The sequence below is a fragment of the Cervus elaphus genome, chromosome 26, assembly GCF_910594005.1.
Source record: "Cervus elaphus chromosome 26, mCerEla1.1, whole genome shotgun sequence".
Classification (NCBI taxonomy): domain Eukaryota; kingdom Metazoa; phylum Chordata; class Mammalia; order Artiodactyla; family Cervidae; genus Cervus; species Cervus elaphus.
The window spans coordinates 20,459,435-20,482,558 of NC_057840.1; the positions used below are offsets into that span (position 1 = coordinate 20,459,435).

Consider the following 23,124-nt stretch of genomic DNA (forward strand, 5'->3'; position numbering starts at 1 on the left):
TAAAAGTAGTTATATTAAAATATTAATTAAAATAAAATTTAATATTACATAATAAAATTTGTATTTTGGACTCTATTGAGAATATAATGGCTTAATGCATTATAATTATCCCCAACAGCAGCAGCTAGATAACCAAAGTTTTAATTTTTAGGGGTCTTCCTAAATATTAAAATTGAAAACAAACACTACATTTCACCACAGATATATACGGCTACCTTCTTCAGTTACTTCATGAAACAGGAAACACAAAGACTAAATTAGTTTAATGTTTTAAAGACACGGGCTCTGGAGTTAGACAGCCTGGCAGGTGACATCATTTTATCAACTGTGTGACGTCAGACAAGTTAATTTCCCTGCACATCAGTTTTACCATCTACAAAATGAGGATAATGCTGGCATCTACCTCGTGGGGACTGGGGAAGACTGTAAAGATAATGTATGTAAAATGCTAATTAGAGTAGGGAATACTTAATAAACAAATAAATGCTTGATAGCAGAAATACTTGATAAATGTTAGCTACTACAACTACCACTATTATTATTAGACTCAAATTTACTAATTGATCATATTGATCATGCCTTTCATTCTTTATTTTTATAAAATGTAAGGGTGGACAATTCTGTTCAATGGATTTACTGCACATCAGTAATGTGACAGGTTAGGTATAGGACCTTATAAACAAACACCATGGACTTATAGTTACTGGGCAAGTTCTATAACAAAAATGTTATAGGAATGTAAAGGTATATATCACATGAGCTCTGGTAAAGCATGTCACAATGTGAAAAATACACCTATCAACAATGACTAACAGAGGTGATCATTAATAAATATGAATTCTATACATAAACTCATGTTTAATATCAATAGTAGGCTGCTTTTCAGTTTCACTAAAATTCTCCCAGAGGTTTAATTAACTACTTAGGAAGTATAAAAGATCGGAAAAGCACATGGTTTTAATTCCTGGGTTTCACAGCCCTGATCAACTTGGCACACAAGAGATGCTCAATAAAGATCTGCTTTGTCTCAAACACAATGACTGATGGAAAAGCACTCCAGAGTTAATGCTGACTCAGAGGACATACTGCCATCTAGCGAAACATTAGGCTCATTACCTGGAATTATTATATAATGCTGACAACTCTGAAAATTAGGCTTGATCCTACAGAAAATACTACATGTATATTCAATATGTGTCAGCATTCTGCCTAGGTACCGCTTAAAAAAAAGACAAATAAGCCTCCAACTCTACCTCCGACAAAGTACAGATAATACAAAAAATTCACCAAGATGAAGAATAAATGATTTTGTAGGAACAAAAAGAGTTTGCATATTAGACAACCAAAAGCTAATATTTCAGGAAATCTGCTAAAAAGTTTAGTGTAGCAAATGAAAGCGTGTATTCCAAGTCCAGACTGTTTGGATCCAAGTCCTGGTTCCCAAAAAACAGGGATAATTATGGTACCAACCTCATAAGATTATTGTGAAAAGTTAAAATAAATACATGTAAACTGCTTAAAATAGTTCCAGGCCCATGGAAAATGCTTTGTATCAGATGTAATTACCATTAAATGTATAACAGGATCCTACATTCTGAGGTAGGCAAATATTGATTAATAACAGAACATTAATTGCTAAAGTCTAGCTTCATAAATTTAATTCAGGAGAAGCCGTTTCTCTGACTAGTACTCTGTTATTATGGGAATCCTAAAAGTACATTATTTGTGGTACCCTGTGACTAAATTTTGTATTACTAGATGATTAACTCTTTCAACATCAGGCAAATACAACTGCCTTCTGAAAGTAAAAATCATATTTCTTACCAAAAAAAGCAAAAAGTCAGTAGAATGAAAGACCCAGAAGACCACAACCTGAACATATGCTTAATAGGGAAAGATGCTTGCTGACTCTTCACAGATTTTGCTAGAACTGAAAGATGGATGATACATTTAGCTACCATTGTGGTCTCATTCACAGCTTATTTAGCTGATTAAAAAAAAAAAAAAAAAAAAGAACTTGCTCCATTTTCCTTGAAAATTGCCTAAACGTATCGTGGCTCTGATAAATGCTCTTTAAAAAAATCATGTAACTGTTTTAGATCTTTCAATTTTAATACCATGAAAACACTTATGTAAAACTACATGCAAACTTCATTTTCAGGCAAGAAAATTTGGGCAAAATAGTCCTGTGTTAAAAAATAAATAAAATATAAGGCAAAACTGTAATAGGTCAGTAATAAATGCCATAATTTTCACTGAAAAAATTTAAAGACTTCATGATTCCAGCTTGTTTTTAATGAGTAAAATAGAGTCTGAAACAACTTTCCTTTTTTTCATGGTTATATACTATTTATGAGAACTGTGCTAAATCTTGAATTGCTTGAGATTACATAACTTTTTCCAAAGATGCTTCTTTTTAAAGATAGGCAGCGATGAATTGGGAAAATACGTTGAAGCCTTTTGAGTTTTGCTCATAAAGATAAGTCAGTATATCAAAAATGAACTGACAGACACTGCAAAAATAATTTTAATGTGTATTATTTGAACATTTAAAATTCTAAAACACCATGGAAATCCCTCCTCTACAGTAAGATAGTGTGGAAATAACATGGTGTTCTTAATTTTATGCATTTATTTTCTAAAACAATTGAGCTAGAAAGATGCAAAAGGAAAAGGCTGACTAACAGAAAGAAGAAAAGAAAGAAACCCCTCCTCCACCCCCCCCCCCCCCCCCCCCCCGTTTTCAGTTTCATTCCAAAGAGATGCTATCAGCATATGAAAACAAAAGTTCCCATAAAGTCAAGTGTATACTGGTTGGATGAGCGTAACAGTCCACTTTATCTTTTCTGTTTTGATATGGTGCTTATCAACTTACAAAGGACTTTCACAGTTCCTATCTCACGGCATCTTCACAAATAACTCTGAGGCAGGACAGGTAATAGCAATAGTACTAGGACCACAGTCCCAAATCACTGTGGACGGTGACTGCAGCCATGAAATTAGAAGACACCTGCACCTTGAAAGAAAAGCAATGACAAACCTAGACAGCATATTAAAAAGCAGAGACATTACTTTGCCTACAAAGGTCCATATAGTCAAAGCTATGATTTTTCCAGTAGTCGTGTACAGATGTGAGAGCTGGATAATAAAAAAGGCTGAGCACCGAAGAACTGATGCCTTCAAACTGGGGTGCTGGAAAAGACTCTTGAGAGTCCCCTGGACAGCAAGGAGATCAAATCAGTCAATCCTAAAGGAAATCAGTCCTGAATATTCATTGGAAGGACTGATGCTGAAGCTCCAATACTTTGGCCACCTGATGCGAAGAGCCAACTCACTGGAAAAGACCCTGAAGCTAGCAAAGATTGAAGGCAGGAGAAGGGGATGACAGAGGATGAGATGGTTGGATGGCATCACCGACTCAATGGATATGAGTTTGAGCAGGCTCCAGGAGATGGTGAAGGACAGGGAAGCCTGGCAGTCCATGGGGTCGCAAAGAGTTGGACACAACTGAGCGACTGAACAACGGTAGGACCATTCACTAGACAGGGAAATTGGATCATCAGGAAGGCTTGTGCAAGATCACCAAAGAAAGAGAACTGAGCCTAAAACCAATGCTTTCAAACACTTGGCTCTTCCTACATGTGCTTCTAGAATGGACTCCTTAGTCTAAAAACCTACTGTTGAAAAAACAAATGGACAAACCTAATCTAATGATGAACTTATATCAAAGACAAAAAGTAAACTGAAGAAAAAAGATAAGGGTGGAGCTTGAAATTACATTTGTAGTGAAAATTTCAAAAGCAAATTAGAAATTGAATGAAAACTGTTGTGAAACTCCTTAAGAGTTTGAGGAAATAACTGTATACCTATTTCCTGAATAACAGTCCCAATTACAAAGTAATGAGGTATAACTCTTCTTTTTTCTGTGAAGATTAAAAATGTATAAAAGAAAGACCTGTCTCAGGACCTATGTTTGAACTAGACAACAAATTTGGACACTAGATGATTTGAGAAATCCACTTGTCTTTTCCTGTGATCAGGCAGCGTTGACTTTTGCTAAATTGATTGTAATAGTAAATGGTATTGTGTTGTTTAACAATTCACCATTAGTAATGGTGTTCTGTAAATTTGAATATGTGTTACAGAAATTCATTATTTCTTCTCTGCAAAATTCTTTAAAACAAGATAAATCTTGATTTTACATATATTCTCTAATATAACTCACCTAAAAAGAAATAAGATTAATACCATGATCAAGAACTTTAAGATTCATACCAAGATCAAGCTTAATTCAACTGTCTAACAACTTAGCACTTACCACAAACATTAACCAATTTACACTGTGTTAATGTAGGAAGCTTAACCACTTGCATTTCACTAATTTAAAACATTCTGTCCAAGTAGTTTCACAGCAATGTTATCTAAATGCATATTTATATACTTATGTACTTATGACATTGTGTGTAAATCATCTTAGCAAAAATGGTGAGTGGTATCTTAAACAAACTAAAGAGACTATAAAAACCATTTATTTTTGTGTAAGAATTAACACATGAAGAAAATAGAATTGCAATTTTGAGAGTGTCAGCACTGTCAATACTACACAGAACAATGAAATCCTAATTTCAGGTCAGAAATTAAGGAAATATATGAAAAACAATAAATCCAAATGATTCTAATAATGCCATACTATTTCTTAAAAATGTATTCAAAACCTATTTATTATTTTCCAAAATTAAAGAATAATCTGATTTTAATGTAGAAAAAGGCATTTTTGCTAAGGCTTGACTTTTCCCCCTTCCTTTTTTAAAGTTTATTTTTAATTGGAGAATAATTGTTTTACTATGTTGTGTTGGTTTGTGCTGTACAACAAAGTCAATCAGCTATAAGTGATTTTTTTGCCTTCTTTTTTATGTTAAGAAACTCTCAGAAAATTATAACATTTAAACTGTGCTTTAGTTAAAAAGAAAAACAAAGAATAAGAAATTAACTCAATACTCAAGTAAAAACATTACAGATTCACATATCCTAGATGTTTTTACCTCTTAAAGTTAAGAGATACTCCCAAATAGTTTTTAGGTGAATTTTATTTAAATTGATCTATGAAGAGAGTGATGACCACCTTTCTATGATTACAATGCAAGAGCACAACCATTATGTATACTTTTGATGATATTTAAATTCCATAATAAAAATGCTCATGAAAAAATAAAATGTTATAATAATATGATCTTTTTTAAGCTGCTTGGCTTTCATAATACATTCAAGAGAGTTTTGTTAATACAAAGAATGACAGTTTTCACAGAGCTCATAATTTCTAATTCAGCCTAAATGTAAAGGTTACTCTAAATATTCTCCCCTTATCAAGCATTGGACTTACCATGGAAATCATAAATATATAGGAGAATTGGCTCATTCTGCCCAAATGCACAAAATGCAACCATATTTTCAAGTGGATGATAAGCAATGTCTCGAACTGGTGACTTGAACGGCAGGTCAGAATACATTGCTACTTGGTCTCCTAAATAAGAAAAGACATTCAATAACTTGTACCATCTCAGATATTTCTTGTCAGAAGATTATTCTGCAACTTATAAAAAAAAGATTTAAGGTAAGTCATAATAAATCTCATGTTATTTACAGGGAAACCTTAAATACTTATAGTTGAGCTGTTGTTTAGTTGGTAAGTCATGTCCGACTCTTTTTCGACCACTATATTAAACAATTATTTTTCATTCTCTTGGTCCTCCTTTTTATTCTTTTTGATCCAATGCCTTGATGGAGTTTCAAGGCACAAACTAAAGACAGAAAGCTTGGAAGTAGAGATCTGAGATCTGACAGAGCTGAGCAAATGCCAACTAACAAACAACTCCAGGGAGAACTATGGGAGGAAAATCAGGACTAAAACTAAAGAAACTCTCTGGTTGGGGGATGTTTAGTGAGGAGTTAATATTTCTATTTTTTTTTTTCCAGAGGCTGTTTGATGTACCATTTGCTTTAAATATAAATATAAATAAATAAATAAATATATATATATATACACACACACACTATTAATGCGGAGAAGGCAATGGCACCCCACTCCAGTACTCTTGCCTGGAAAATCCCATGGACGGAGGAGCCTTCTCGGCTGCAGTCCATGGGGTCGCTAGGAGTCAGACACGACTGAGCGACTTCACTTTCACTTTTCACTTTCATGCATTGGAGGAGGAAATGGCAACCCACTCCAGTGTTCTTGCCTCGAGAATCCCAGGGACGGGGAGCCTCGTGGGCTGCCATCTATGGGGTCGCACAGTCGGACACGACTGAAGCGACTTAGCAGCAGCAGCAGCAGCATACTATTAATGACTACAGCAGAAGTTTTGAAAATCGGAACTCAAAAAGCAAAGAAGAAAAAAAAATCCTAAGTGAACTGATCTAGTCAAAAATGCCTAAAGGGAGAGATGAAAATAAAAAGGATGAAGTCAAATACTGCTCATTAAAGAAATTTTAAAGTAAATTTTATGAAATTCTTTCTATTGCTAAACAAATGTTTATGTAGTTTTGGCTTTTCTTTTAAAAAAGCAAAGTGAAGCACAAATGAACTATCCAAGTAACAGTTTATTTTATTGAAAAAGTTGAATTATAGTAATTCAGGTAAATGGCTATTAAGTTTCAAATATCCAAAACTCTGACAGGATATGTTTGTTTCTAATAAAAATGTACTGTAGATGGTTAACCATAACTAGGTATACAACCTAGTTAAACTCTAAATTCAGTTCATAACTGAATTTTGTATCACAGTCCCCATTAAATACTTCTGTGAGATCAACAATATCTCATTACCAGCAAGGAAAGAATAAACCTTAAATTACAATGTGAAATTCTAAATCCATTAAGATATCAAAACCATAAAGAACAGAATTAATAAGATTCGGACTGTAGCTGAATTTCATTATCAACTTTCCAATTCTGAAAAACATAACTGAGAACTTAAAAATTTACTTGAAAATTATTACATAAAACAGCAGTTTTTATACTTCATCAAAAACAAAACAAATCTTTTTAAAGTTCAATGAAATGCTATGTACCTGTTTCTGGGTTCCAAACACATACTATACCATCCTCACTTCCAGCAAAGAGAAAAGTCCCACATGGTGTCAAAGTGCTATGAATTTTCTCTCGATAATTTGCTGCACCTACAAATTTCCTTGCTGCTAATCTAGAAACCAAAAAGATTTTATAAATGTAACTTGTCTTACCCATTTCAGTGACTGGTGGTAGAAAAACTTTTCAATACTTCATTTGCATTTGACAAGCAACTTGTGAGCATCTGTCACACAAGATACATTCCATGATGGATAGAGAATAAACGAGAGGGAGTTCCAGAGCTCAGAGAGCTTATAATTTAGCAGGAGAGAGAAGAAATGCATCAAAGGAGAATAGAAAGTGAATGTAGAAAGTGCCACAAAAGAAGAACAGAAAAAGTCCTTTGCAGATTTGGATGAGAGAGAGAGATGATTTCTAGCTACAGAGCAAAGAAGATGCATTTGAATTAGTTACTCAAAATGAACAGAATTTTTATATTCTTATATTTTTTCCATGTGAAAAAAATTTTAAATCAATGAATACTTGATTACTGCAGAAATATTAGAAAAACCATTGTTGAATCATCTATTAAATATGACATGTGACCTTCTGGGCTTTTAAATGTGTGAATAATAATAACAGCTAACATTTTCAGTGCTTATTATGAGCCAGGCGGCTCAGACGGTAAAGAATCTGCCTGTAATGTGGGAGACCTGGGTTCGATCCCTGGGTTGGGAAGAACCCCTGGAGAAGGGCATGGCAACCCACTCCAGTATTCTTGCCTGGAGAATCCCATGGACAGAGGAGCCTGGCAAGTTACAGTCCATAGGGTCGCAAAGAGTCGGACGTGACTGAGTGACAGTCCAGCACAGCACAGGTACTATTATCATCACTGGTTTACAGAGAGGATATTGCATATACGGCTCTGTTATTTGCTTTTTTCAGTCAACAATGGACCATGAATAATGGCCTTTCATGTCAGGAAATAAAAATTATGCATTATCATTTTAACAGGCATAGATTATATCATTGTCTAAATGTATCTTAAGAAATTTTCTATTGTTGGGTAACTCAGGATATTTCCAGCATCCTAAGAGTTATCCAACATGTTTCCCCTACCATGAATATAATTTCTATGAACAATCTTGTGTGTGTGTATTGCACAGTTTCACAATTATTTTCTTAACATAAATTCCTAAACCCAAGGTTACTGGGTCAAAACTTCTGCTATTTCTGTTAATTTAAGTATTGGGTTGGTCAGAAAGCTCGTCAGGGTTTCTCTGTAAGGTGTTATGGAAAAACCCAAATGAACTTTTTGGCCAACCTAATACTTTACATGTATAAACTAGTTTATTCCCCACAAAACACTTATAAGGATGGTGTAGCACTCTTCCATTTGTGTGAGGAGGAAAGAGAGGTACAGGGAGACTAATCAATTATTTTAAGGGGTGGAACAGGCAGTATTCGAATATAAGCAGTTTTCTTCCAAAGCCCAGGCATGATCATGGGCTGAATACTATACTACTTAAAAAGAGAACAACTAAATTCTGCAGGCCTGGACTTCTAAAATCTGGCTCAAATCTCTATTTGATTAGTCTCTCAGCATTCCTCAGCAAGAAACCAAAGCTCATTTGGACTAACTCACTCTGCCTTGAACACAACTTCTATTATCCCACATCCTGACTTTATTCCAGGCTTTCCACCCTACAGAGGACACTGCCATCTTATCTAAATTCTATCCACCCTTCAAGACTGAGCTCAAAGACCAGACTCTCCACAGCCTTGAACAGAAGGCTTTATTATAGCTATTCAGCTTCACTGTTGCCATGAAAAATATAATCCTTTTATTATATACTTATTCATTAAAAGATACTTATAGAGTACTTGCTACCTTCCAGGTATGATGTTGGATATAATGTATAGAAAGAAAAAAGAACAGCAGATTCTATAACAGCCCTTGAAGATGTCACACTGTAGGCTAATTAAGTGTTTCGCAAGTTATTTTGGAGGTAGTACAACTACATTCTAAACTCCCAATGAACCAATTCTGCTTATCATTCTCCCACAGCATCCATGCCAGTGTCATGCTAGTCAAAAGCCCTCTCATTCAGGCGTGATATTAGATCATACTACTATGCCAAACCAATATCACAGAGATAAAAGTCCATGGCAGAAGTTTCTCCTTTTTTATTGTGAAAATAAAAAGCAGTTGACTACATCTCAGCTTCAAAACTATTCACATTTGTGGTTAGATAATTGTTGTAGGGGATGCGCTGCGGGATGCTCATCATCTCCAGTCTCTATCCACTTCCCAGGTGGCTCAGTGGTAAAGAACCCACCTGCCAATGCAGGAGCAGCAGGAGACACGGGTTCATTTCTTGGGTAGGGAAGATCCTCTGGAGGAGGAAATGACAACCCACTCCATCAGTCCTGCTGGGATAATTCCAGGGACAGAGAAGCCTGGCCGGCTACAGTCCCTGGGGTTGCAAAGAGTCAGACACCACTGAGTAACTGAGTAACAATCCACTAGATACTGGAATAGACATTTAAGTTTCTCTAGACTCTGCCAGAGGTCCCCTGAGGGACAAAATTCTCTAGTTGAGAACCACAGCTACATTGTATAAATATGAATTAAATCATTACTTATTCTATGAGTGTTTAACCTGCAAATACTGAAATATACTTACATTCGGAGATCCATAATTCTCAAAGTACTGTCTTTGGTATGAATTAATAAACGTTTTCCATTGGGATGAACCTCCAAGTAACTTATCGGGATTCCCTTAAACTCACTCTCTTTAATTTCCTAAAATGAGTTTAAAAAGATTATGCAATATTACAACTACAAAATTTGTCTAAAGTTAAGCCCTTTTAAGTATACAAATTTAATTTTAAGAGGTCATTTTTAATTGCACAATGCAAGATGTTTTAAAATTGTTAGCAAAATTATTCCAAGTAAGTTCAAGTTAAGGATGAAAATAAAGCTGATAAAATGTAGTTTGGGGCTGCTAAGTAACACTATATTTAATTAGTGTTAATTAGTTGGTAGTATATTCCCAAATAAGAAGCACTTTCTGAAAACACATCTTTTATTACTATATTGTCTGTTTATCATCATATAAGAAACCTCAATTTCTACGTTCAAAATCATAGAATTAGCTCTCAGTTCTATTTCAGTTTCAGATTATTTCTTCATACATTTGCCTCCAGTTGTTGTGAAAAAGATAAGTTATCAGCATCTTATTATGCAACAATTTAGTTTAGATTGTAATTTTAGCTTTTTCTGGATACTTAAAGCAGCTAAATCTTCTGGTTACAGAAGAAGTCTATAAGTAGACCTGACTACTGATGTCAAGAAAGACACAAACACTGAAGGAGAATCTGCCTGAACAAGCCATATATAAATAAGGACAATTTCCAAAACCCTTCTTGTTTGGATTACCAGCAGAAAGAAACAACTGCAAATACAAAACTGTTTGAAGTCTGAAGAGTCAAGAGAAGGTCTGCTTTACCCTGCAGTCAGAATTCTAAATAGCATTCTTCTCCCTCGAGGTCCCCTTATCATTTTGCTCACTTCTCCTAGAGGGTCCCCTCTTCAGAGGTGGGTTGGCACCAATAGAGGTGGGGTACAAACTGCTATATTCCTAATGTCAGCACTAGAACCCCTGGGTCTGCTGTTTGGTGCTAAAACCTGCTGTCAACTACTTTTTTACAAGTTCCAGAATACAGTCAAACACTGACACCACAGACGGGGATTTTACTGAGCCCAGCTACAATGATTTGGAGGTGAAGATGCACCGCTGAAGGTTTGAGCAACTGGAGCAACATTTACACAGATGCAAATGTGCAAAATCAAAAACAAGGCTGCATAAGTGTCAGGAATAAATCTGAGAAAAGAGTTGGCAGATTTAGTGTTTGTAGCATCTGTTAATGATTTCCTTCATATTTTTATCATATTCATGATCAAGGTCTGGTGTTAAAGACCATGCTCTATACCAAGGAGCATGTGAAACAGCACATGGACGCTTCATCTTAAGGACAGATGAGCATACGCCAGCATCCCCACTCCACTGGCGGAGGAGAACCAAGCAAGAAGTCATAGTCTCCGTCTGTCCCAGGCATAAGCTATTGAAAGGACATCCCTTCTCTAATTTCCTCACTTTTTATGTTTGACTGTCTCAAGTAACCACCAGGTGGCAGATTTCCAAGGTATATTTGCCTTTTGGTTACTACACAGAGGGAAAGAAAACACACGATTTTTAATATAAACAATAGACTCTGCATTGCAGAATCAAATGACTAGAAATGTGGCCTTTGGAGCCTTGCCAATCACTTGTCAATATATAAGTAATTAGAAAGTTCTTTGCAAAGTGTATGAAATTGCTACAACATGAATCCCAAGTCATCATCATTCATTAATCTGACAGACTAGATAAGAACGAATAAAAATAGAATAGACTGGTTTTTAAATTGATCTGATAGACTCAACAGATTTAACTAAAGTTGGTGGAAATTCTTTTTCACGTGTCTTTCTTCAAATAGGGATAACTATTACAATCTATTATGAAGAACAAGAAAACCAAAGAACACAGGTATAGCATATTTATATATATGATATATATATATACAAATATATATATAAAATTAACTCATTTAATGACTTGTTTTATATTTTTAACTAAAACATACTAAATACATACCAACAAAGTTGCTTGGTATACAAGCGATCTGAAAAACACTCTACTTCAAAAATGAGATTACTCATTTGTTTTGGCCAATTTTGTATATTTCAAATGAAACATACTGTGATTAAATGACAGACCTCCTCATATTTATTAATACATAATCTTGATCACATAATTTTGAGAGATAGCGCTGTTAACAAAACCTTGAGCATGGCATTTTTAGTGATGCTATTGGACCAAGAAAAAAAAAGAACATGAATAGCAGGAAATATAAGTTGTTATGTATAGATAACATAACATATACCTCATTTTGCATAAATTTTAGCAATGGATCCCTGAATACCAGAGTGCAATTTAGGGCTCAAAAATGGGAAAGGAAAGCCCAGCCAAAATGAAGAAAATTTTCACTAAGTCACTATGTTATCAATTAGCTATCAGGAAGACATGATAACTGACTTTTGAGGGACTGAGAAAAATTTAATTCCTTTGAAAAGAGTGAACAGAATATCCTGCATCTTTGTCATGTGATTTTTCCCAATTTTTTCAAATAAATCCCCAAGTACAAAGTGAAACTCCACCTTGTTAACGCCCCAGTGACGCACTGAGCGTTGTACATCATCAGCTTTGACTTGTGTATTCCAGACAACAATCACCCCCGTGCAGTCTCCTGAATACATGTGGTGACCTATTTAAAAGAACAAAATTACTCAGGTATAAATGTTACACAGAAGCTGAAACAACTATGTATGAAATTGGGCAAACACATCCCAATTTAAAAAAAAACAAAAAAACTGAAGTGCTATTAAAAGGTATTGTAGTTTAAAAAAAGCTCCAAAGGCAAACAATCAGATCCCAATTTTCTTCACCCTTTTGAGTTACTGGTGATTTATTTTCTTTTGTCACCTACCTGAATTTGAAAACAAAACGAAATGAGCATCTCAGTTCATGTGTACATGGCTCAAATTCCAAAGCAAAACAAATTATTTGAATTTTCCAATATGATCTGTACTGCTCACTTTTATTAACCTATACAACCCATTTTATATTCCTGGAGAAACACCTATACTCTAATATACACTGTTAGAATAATACTTGAGACCTGGTAGGAACTCAATAAATGATTAGGGAATGAATAAACTAATAAGTAACAGGTGTTCCAGTTTAACATCAATTCTGAAAGTCAAACCATCCTACAGTTAAATGGGACTTCAAAGGTCATCAGATTCAACTTCATAAACAATTAGGAATATTTTAGAAACCATATGAAAAGATGGCTGTTCAGCAACTGTGAATGGAATATTTTACACAAAAGTATTAACATTTAGCTTATTCAACTGATGAAATGCCCTGTGTGTGAGAATGTTCTTTCTAATTCTAAGCAAAGAAAAATCTGTAGCTTTTCTGTAGCTTTGGCTCTATTTCTACCTACTGGAGCAACACAGAAAGACTTAACTTTTTTCACACCTTAACCAAATACCTGAAGAAATTATTCATCTCCCTTTTATAATCTGAGCTACTTCTTCTATGACAGAGTTTTCAGATGCCTTTCTATCCTTGGTTGACCTTTCCTGAAGGGATTCCTACTTATAAACATCCTTATGGTCGAACTGAGTACATTAGAAATATTATTATTTTGCTATGATCCCATACTAATTAATTACAGCTATACAAACCTAGTGTCTGAAATAATAGAAAAGGTTACTAACAGATACAACAAATTTTAGTCTTTCAGCTGATAAAATAATTATATTTTATATCCTTAAAACACCATTTATAATACTCATATTCTAAGATTAAACCTTAAATAACTACAAATTTCCCTTCCATAAACATATGTTTATGTACTTAAAAAAATCTTGTTGTCAAATTTAAAATACATATTTTCAACATTGTTCTGGGATCTTTCCCCCATCTTCCTCAATTTTGCCATTTACAGAAAAGGGTCCTTTAAGAAACCTACTAAGGGAACAATCACCAATCCAATGAAATATATTCAGAAATTTGGAACAGGACTGGCTGTTACAGCAAAGATTAGTTGAATCAAAATGTTTAGAAATGTACTGACTTTAAAATTAACTAACAACTACTGCAGCACCAAATTTATGACCAGGTCTATCATATGATCTGCACAAACAATCTAAATATGCACAAACACATTTAATTTTATCTAATACATAAAGCCCCTCTCAAGCTGAAATAATTATCCTAGCGAAACAAAATTTTTAAAAACTTCTTCACATAACTAGCCTTCAATTTGAATATAATTTCAGACATACCTTCAATATCAAAACAGAGAGAGTTGATGAAACTCTTGTGAGTGTCAAACTGTTGGATCAACATGGCAGGATCCTCTCTTATATCAACTTTCCATATACGTATGACAGAATCATAGCATCCTGTCACCACCAGCTCTCTTACAGCTGGGTGGAATTTAGCCGTGTAAACAAAAGAAGGATGAGGTAAAACTCTGAAAGTATTTGTATTGTTTATTTCATTTTTCCATATCCTGGAAAAGGATAAAAATGTTACATATTGCTTCTGAAAGGCAGACGTTTCTCTAAGAACCAATATAAGCAATGGACTTAATGAGTAAGTAAGTAACAACAACCAATGGTAAATTTTATAACAATAAAAATAATATGATCACATTTGATGACCAGACTTCTTTACATTTTGACAAAGCTATTTCTTATAGTTATTTTCAAGCATTATGTTAATTCATCTACTAATTGCAATCTATACTGCAAAATGAAAAACTGTACTTGCGTATGTATTTTTTTTAAACCAACCTATTCTTGACATTGATTAAATACAATGCATAGTCAGTAAAATATTGCATTTAATAAAATATAAGTAAAAAATAAAATAGAGGAAGAAATTTCAAAGATTTCCCATTTCTGTTGTGTATATTGCTTTTCCAAAGTGCTTACAGTTGAGGACTTAACAGGGTACTCCATTAACTTTTTATTTGTAATTTCAAAGCATAATTAACATAAAGATCTCAAAGACTTAGAAGCCACTTTCAAATTACTATATAAGTACTTGAACAAAATAACATTAAAATAATTACAATATTTTATAGGAAATAGATTATCTAACATTGAGTACTCACTTTATGTTTAATATTCATTATCTCTGCCTTTATATAATAGGTGATTTAAAAGAAAATAATATTGCTATTGCTATAGTCTTGACAAAAGTAAACTCTAAGAGTTAAACTATCAGGTTAGATACTCTGCAAGTCAATGTGTAAAAACAGGCAAAATCTAGGAACAAACAGGTGCTTTACGAGTGTGAAGCACTCGATTTTTAAAAACGTAGGTTATCAGAATTAGAAGAATTTATTTTTTAATATGGGGATTTATAGTTTATCCTTTTTATTACTAAGAAATAAAGCAAATTAAGTTTTTTTCAAAATTATCTATAGAAGAAAAAATACAGTTGCTATTCAAGAATAACATTCTAAAAGCTTTCTCACCAGCTGCTTAAAAATACAGGATATGATCTTCAACTACTAAGAATCCAAACTAGTAATGAAGGAAGTGAAAGACTATGTTTTCAAGTAAAAGTAAAACATATGTGTCACTGCATAAACACTTTTACCATCATGAAACTTTCAATGAACTCATGTAACATGAAATACAGTACTTACTGGGGAAAAAATATCACTAATTTTGAGGGAATATTAAGGGGAATGCTGAAAGTAAAACTTCAGTTGCCTGCTAATAAATCTTAGCAGCATAATCTGAAATACCATATAATGAGAAGAAATGACAAGTGTATTGTAAAAAGAGCTCAATGTAATTCGAATAGACACAATATTTTAACACAAAAATGAAGCTTTTTATATAAATGCTGAACTGGTATCAGTGACGGCTTTAGTCAAGCAAGCAATGGTAGAATCTAAGATCAAAAGAAATGTATTACTGGGTTTGTGAAAAAAAAAAATCAGACTGATCATAGCAGAGAACATTTATACACAAATCTGTAAAGACTAGATGAACATACAAAAAATTATTTGAATCTGGAAAGAAAAGAATATACCAAAGTTAAAACAGTAGTTGTGAAGAGAGGATGGAGTGAGAACATATTGGTATATTTGGGAGCCATTACACATGGACAAGCTTTTCTGATTATATTGGGAGCTGCTGATCTTTTTTTTCCTCAAATTTTACTGAAGATAACTAAAGACAGAGATTTACATTAAACCCATTTAGCAGAGAGCTAACCAGTGGGAAACAGTTACTCAGAGGATGCTAACAGTAACAGGTGATGGTGACCTCAAGGGAAGACAGAAGACCTGGACAAAAACCCAACTTCTTACCACTTGGGAGCATTAGCAACTATGGTTCTTTCCCTTTTGACTTTAGTTCATTCACTGTAAGCATTCCTTATCTCTTTCAAAATCCCACTACTTTTTTATTTCTAGCCACAGTGATTCTCTTTTCACTGTTAACCCTTCACAGTCGTATTTTTAGGATGCAAACAGTCCTAAATGAGGATCAACTCCAAAGCTACACAAAGGAAAAAGTATACTTTATACAACATATGTTGTGTGAGGAAATCCAAGTTGACCTCAAAAAATGGTAAAATCTTAAAAAAAAAGGGGGGGGGGTAAAATCTGAGCTGGGTCTTAAGTGATGACTATGAGCCCATCCTGGCTTAGCACAGGCACTTAGATGTTTGTTGGGTGAATGAGCTGGGCAGGAAGGGGAGGAGAAGCGCGGGAAGCATAGGAAGAGGCAATAAGGTAACAGGGAGATGCCAAAGAAGATGAGATGTTAAGGGCGTTTCAGAAGTTTGTGCAAGAGGCAGAGCGTACTGTGGCAAGTGCACACGAGAAAATGGGAGGTCGGTGAGGGCCATGCCTGTCATGCCATGCTAAGGAACCAGCACATTTTTCAAACGGCAGTGCCAGTCAAAGACTTTTTAAAGTCAAGACATTATGAAAGATGGTTTTGGAAAGGATTTTTGCATAGCAGGGGTGGAGGAGCTAGAGGGTGAACACTGGCAAAGCTTAGCAGCAACAGTTGAAGCAAAAAGATAACAAGGGCTTGAATTAAGGCAACAGCAGTGAAGACAGAAGGAAATGTGACAGAATGGGAGCCTTTTAGGAGGGAGAATTGATACAGCTCAGAACTACTTAGATGAGAAAAAGAAAGATGAGTCTTACTTTGAGTTCCCAGCTTGGGAGGCACTTAAGGAGATGCACTTAAAAATCTGGAGATGCAGAGAATGGACTTGTGGCCACGGTGGAGAGGGAGAGAGGAGAACAAGTAGCACCAACAGAGATACACTATCAGGTGTAGATGCAGAGCTGCTAAGTTGCTTTGTAGCACAGGGAGCCCAGTCGGCTGCTCTGTGATGACCTGGAGGGACGGGATGCGGAGGGGAGGGAAGCTAAGGAAGGAGGGGATGTATGTATAATTATGGCTGATTTGTGTGGTAGAAACCAATACAACATAGTAAATTTTTTTAAATATTTAAATTTAAAAAAAAAGAACAAAACAAAACAAAAACTATATGAAGGTTAAAAACAGAAAACAAAATTTGGTGATTTCAGATTTGGATTTGCGGTACCATTGGGCAATCCAGGCAGAAGTGTGTTAATAGCTGAATTTGAAAAAGAGAAGGAGCTCAAAGTTATTAGCACACAAGTGAGATTCAAAGCTGAGGAAGATGAGAGAGAGCAGGATAAGCACACCAAACCACAGAAGACACTGAATAAAGGATCTTGGGGACCCCTATCTCTTTGTTAAGAGAGATGAACAGAGATACACAAGGGTAAATTTATGAACGTGCGTGCTAAGTCGCTTCAATTATGTCCAACTCTTTATGACACTATGGACTGGTGGCCTGCCAGGCTCCTTTGTCCATGGGATTTTCCAGGCCAGAATACTGGAGTGAGTTGCCATTCCCTTCCTCAGGGGATCTTCCCGAACCAGGGATTGAACCTGCACCCCTTATATCTCTTGCATTTGGCAGGTGGGATTTTTACCACCTGGGAAGCCCAAATTTATGGATATTAGGTGGTAAGCCAGAGAGAAATATAGGAATTTCATGTCTGGTTAAATTACACTGTAAATTGAAGGTAGTCATTTAATGAAAGTGGGAAGACTGTATAGAGAACTTAAGATTGTGCAAAGAACTTGAAGCATGGTAAGATTTGGTTGGATCTGCTGCTAGAGGAATGAGAAAAAAATAGCTAAATAAACATAAGCAAAAGGATTGCTCGGCAGAGATGAGAACTTATGGATGTTGCGACTCTCAAATCCATAGTTAAGGTCTTACCAAGGTTCTGCCTTTTTCTCTAGCATAGCTTGGCGTCAGACAGAATGGTTATGCTTGAAAGAACAAGAAACCAGATGGGTTATTGAGGATGTTGTTAAGAGGGATTAATAGTAGGTTCCTAGTTCTCCGGTGGCTCAGACAGTAAAGAATCTACCTATGCTGCAGGAGACCAGGTTTGACTCCTGAGTCGGGAAGCTCCCCTGGAGAAGGGCATGGTGACTCACTCCTGTATTCTTACCTGGAGAATCCCATGCACAGAGGAGCCTGGTGGGCTACAGTCCATGCGGTCGCAAAGAGTCAGAGATGACTGAGTGACTAACACTGCTACTTCTTAAACTGGAAGGGGTTAAATTATTTTAAGACTGACATTCTGAAAAATGCAAATATTTGAAAATCTGTTACAGTCTTAAAATGCAAGATGCATATTCGTTTACTGACCCTACATCATGCATTGAGCAGCACCATGTCTTGGTCTGGATCCAGCTAAACAATACAGGTGGAATCCCTGCCATCAACAGCTTGTATTCCAGGAAAAATAATCTCAGTTGTTTAATAACTTCAAGGTATTAATCAAAACTGTACAAAATGACCATTTAAAGACAGTGAGGATTAGAAACATTGTATGTATATATATACATATATATGAAATATATTTAACAGCATGTGTTTAGGAAGAAGTTTGCATAACTTATTTAATCAGTGAGTCTGTATGATGCATATTTATGACAGTCCCTTGATAAGAAAGACAAAATTGAAACCTAAGAGCAGTTATACCACTTTACATTCTATTTACATTCTCTTGGAGGGCATGCAGCATACACAGAGGATGAAATGGTTAGATGGCCTCACTGACTCAATGGGCTTGAGTTTGAGCATCCAGGAGTATCCAGGAGATACTGAGTGACAGGGAAGCCTGGCATGCTGCAGTCCACGGGTTTCAAAGAGTCGGACACAACTTAGTGGCTGAACAACAACACGCACAGAGAGCAGTAAGTGCTTCTGAAGTGTACTGACCTGGCAGTGCCGTCAGATGACGCAGTGAGAATGTAACGATCGTCTCTGGACCAGCAGAGATCGTAAATGATATTGAGGTGGCCACACAATTCTCTCATGAAACGTCCAGAAGGAATTTCATACACTAATGAAAACATTCCCCAAATTAGTAAGTTTCCAGAGGTTTCTTAACTGAATAATATAAAAATTCATCATCTATAATAATTTGTACATAAGGTAGCCATTGTCTGTAAGAATATTATCACCAAAGACATTTTCAGTATGAAAAAAGGTCAAAATCTACTTAAAGGTAAGTTTTCAATTGCTTTAGATACAAGAACTTAAATACCTAAAATTTTATAATATGCTACAGTTAACAATTATTCTGATCTCTTTTCTTTTTTTTTTTTTTAATTTTCCCCCACCCCCACCCCTCTGATCTCTTTTCAAAGCAATCCTAATAACCTTTGATAATCAACTTATTAAACAGATAACTTTTAAATTGCAATTCACTTCAAAGATTCTGTAATTTGGGCTTTTATGAATAAAGTATTATTTTATCCAAAAATCAATCAAATTTCAAGGAAAATTTAACTACTCGAAGCAATGAGAAAATTAAACCCTGCTACTGTGAGAGAAAAATTCTAATACTAAAAATGATAGGGGAATTAATAGAGATTTAATCTGATAAACAAGGCATTGTGGTATTGTTATGCTATGTATATAGTAAAGCCTTCTAAGAACAGAGAACAACAATTTCCAAGTCTCTACTTCCACCTAGTGGTAAAACCAACTGCTGTTTAAAATACTAAAAAGTACAGAAGAACTTCAGCTATAGCAAAATAAAGACTCTGGAAAATCTGCTCTCCCACAAAAGCAACGAGAACACTGGCAAAAATTGTCAAAATTAGCTTTTTCAAAATTTTGGGAATTAAAGGCTTATAACAATCTGAGGAACATTTTACTAAAGAAAAACGTATGGGTCTTGAAAAGCTTTTGCACTACAAAGGAAACTATAAGTAAGGTGAAAAGACTGCCCTCAGATTGGGAGAAAATAATAGCAAATGAAGAAACAGACAAAGGATTAATCTCAAAAATATACAAACAACTCCTGCAGCTCAATTCCAGAAAAATAAATGACCCAATCAAAAAATGGGCCAAAGAACTAAACAGACATTTCTCCAAAGAAGACATACAGATGGCTAACAAACACATGAAAAGATGCTCAACATCACTCATTATTAGAGAAATGCAAATCAAAACCACAATGAGGTACCATTACTCGCCAGTCAGGATGGCTGCTATCCAAAAGTCTACAAGCAATAAATGCTGGAGAGGGTGTGGAGAAAAGGGAACCCTCTTACACTGTTGGTGGGAATGCAAACTAGTACAGCCGCTATGGAAAACAGTGTGGAGATTTCTTAAAAAACTGGAAATAGACCTGCCATATGACCCAGCAATCCCACTTCTGGGCATACACACTGAGGAAACCAGATCTGAAAGAGACACGTGCACCCCAATGTTCATCGCAGCACTGTTTATAATAGCCAGGACATGGAAGCAACCTAGATGCCCATCAGCAGACGAATGGATAAGGAAGCTGTGGTACATATACACCATGGAATATTACTCAGCTGTTAAAAAGAATTCATTTGAATCAGTCCTAATGAGATGGATGAAACTGAAGCCCATCATACAGAGTGAAGTAAGCCAGAAAGATAAAGAACATTACAGCATACTAACACATATATATGGAATTTAGAAAGATGGTAACGATAACCCTATATGCAAAACAGAAAAAGAGACACAGAAATACAGAACAGACTTTTGAACTCTGTGGGAGAAGGTGAGGGTGGGATATTTCAAAAGAACAACATGTATACTATCTATGGTGAAACAGATCACCAGCCCAGGTGGGATGCATGAGACAAGTGCTCGGGCCTGGTGCACTGGGAAGACCCAGAGGAATCGGGTGGAGAGGGAGGTGGGAGGGGGGATCGGGATGGGGAATACGTGTAAATCTATGGCTGATTCATATCAATGAAAAAAAAAAATTGAATAATAGAATCCCATATAAATAGAATTAAAATATCATGGAACATTTAAAAAAAAAAAAAAAAGTATGAATATTGGCAACAACAGTGAGCTCTGTGGTGTTTTAAGTTGTCCTGTTCCCATTCTCCTCTCCCAAGCTCCAGAGTCGCCCTGAAAACCAACAGCCTCGAAATTGCAAAGAACAGCAGCCTCGCGTCTATGAGATGGGGCAGAAGAGGCCTAAGGACCTCCAAAGCCCATCCCCAAGACAAAACTGTGGGATAGTTGGGCAGCTTCCTGCAAGGCTCCATTCTCAGGGCCTGGCTTTACCTGACCTGGTTCTCAGCCTGCTCTGGGCGAACAGTCCTAACCCTGGGGGGCATAAAATAATCCATAGTGTGGCCCTCTGAGGCAGTGATACCAGGTAGAGCTAAGCAGAGACTAGCCAAAGAACTCAAAAGGAAATACTGGGAATGAGATGTCCACAGGGTACTTTGAAAAGCTCCAGTATATTCCAGGGAACTGAGAAGAACATGTACACATGAAAGGCCATGCACACACTTGTGCAAGACAGACCTGAACGGCCTTGTATCTTACTGGGACTGCCCTGGGGAAGATCTGTGCAAACAGGAAGTGAAGGCGGAGGCGAAGCTGTAAACTCTCTACTTTAGCACTGGAAACCTATCCCAACACACACAGATGCACGCACGCACACACACACACACACACACACACAGCCCTTCACCACTGACAGGGAAACCTGTTTACTCAAGGATATTTAAAAATCCCTCTCTAACCATCAGCTGACCACCAAGCTAGCAAGGCAAAAACTCCAGGGGTAGCACCTCACAAGGAATAAAGACTAGGAAAATAACTATACAGATAACAACAACAACAGATCCCAGCTGGGCAGATGGAGGTGGGTAAGTAAGGGAATCTGATTTCCAGAGTTGCCACACTGTTATATTTAAAATATTCAGTGTTCAAGGGAGACACACACACACACAAAACAGGAAAGTACAGCCACAAACAGGAAAAAAAGCAGTCAACAGGAACTGTCAATCACACTGGTTTCCTAGTTAAATCCTTTCTTAAAAGTATGTACAAAGAACTAAAGAAAACCACATCTGAAGAACAAAGGTGTGAGAATTATTTCTTAGCAATTAATAGATAGAAGTTATAAAAAAAGACCAAGTAGAAATTCTAGAGTTGAAAAGTACAATGACTGAAATAAACAATTCACTAGAGGGGCTCAACAGCAGATATGAACTGTCAGAATAATCACTAAACTTGAAGACAGTTCAATTAAGATTATGTAGTTAGAGGTGCAGAAAGAAAAAAATGAAGGAAAATGAATAAAGGTGCAGAGACCTGTTGCATAACCATCAAGTGCACCAACACAGAACTGATGGGGGTCTCAGAAGAAGAGAAGAAATAGAAAGGGACAGAAATAACATTTGAAGAAATAAAGATGAAAAACCTCCCAAATTTGTGAAAAACATTAATCTGCACATCCTACGAGCTGAACGCATTCCAAGCAGATACATCATAATCAAAAACCAAAGACAAAGATTCTTCTTTTTTAAAAAATATTTTTAGATTCAAGCTGTAAGTATATCTAAATTCAAGTTTTTCTTAAAGCATGAAGTAACACATATTTATCCCGGAAATGTTAAAAACATACACATTAGAATGAAAATAATTCTTTCACTGCCCAGTGCATAGTGAAAAAAAAAATCACTATTAATACTCTGGGGGTATGTTTTCTTAAGAATCTTTTTTTCCCCCAATGCATAGCTTTAAGTGAATGTTAACAACAGCAAAATAGCATAGTCATAATCAAACTACATGGTAACTTTGTACATCTAAAGCTAACATTATTTCATATTTACTTAATAGCTGATAATCAAGCCAATTATGAGTCCCTGCGGAAAAAAACAGCCAATCAGCTCCGGAATAATAAACTGTGAAGCTGAGGAAAACTCAATGTCAGTGCTCGGGGCAGACGTCTGTGAAGAGCTGGCTACTTCCTGATGAGATGAGCTGGTTTTCA

General features: G+C 35.7%; 1 protein-coding gene across 8 annotated transcripts in view; it reads right to left on the minus strand.

The window, feature by feature from the left end:
• Nucleotides 1-23,124, minus strand: part of AHI1 (Abelson helper integration site 1) — a 211,748-nt gene that overhangs the window by 136,793 nt on the left and 51,831 nt on the right. For all 8 annotated transcript variants that reach the window (XM_043888069.1, XM_043888072.1, XM_043888070.1 and 5 more), the window contains 6 exons: nucleotides 19,059-19,182; nucleotides 14,030-14,259; nucleotides 12,332-12,438; nucleotides 9,756-9,874; nucleotides 7,071-7,201; nucleotides 5,381-5,521 (listed from right to left, as the gene is read on the minus strand). In XM_043888069.1, the coding sequence (XP_043744004.1) occupies nucleotides 5,381-5,521; nucleotides 7,071-7,201; nucleotides 9,756-9,874; nucleotides 12,332-12,438; nucleotides 14,030-14,259; nucleotides 19,059-19,182 (852 nt within the window). The remainder of the gene's footprint in view (nucleotides 1-5,380; nucleotides 5,522-7,070; nucleotides 7,202-9,755; nucleotides 9,875-12,331; nucleotides 12,439-14,029; nucleotides 14,260-19,058; nucleotides 19,183-23,124) is intronic.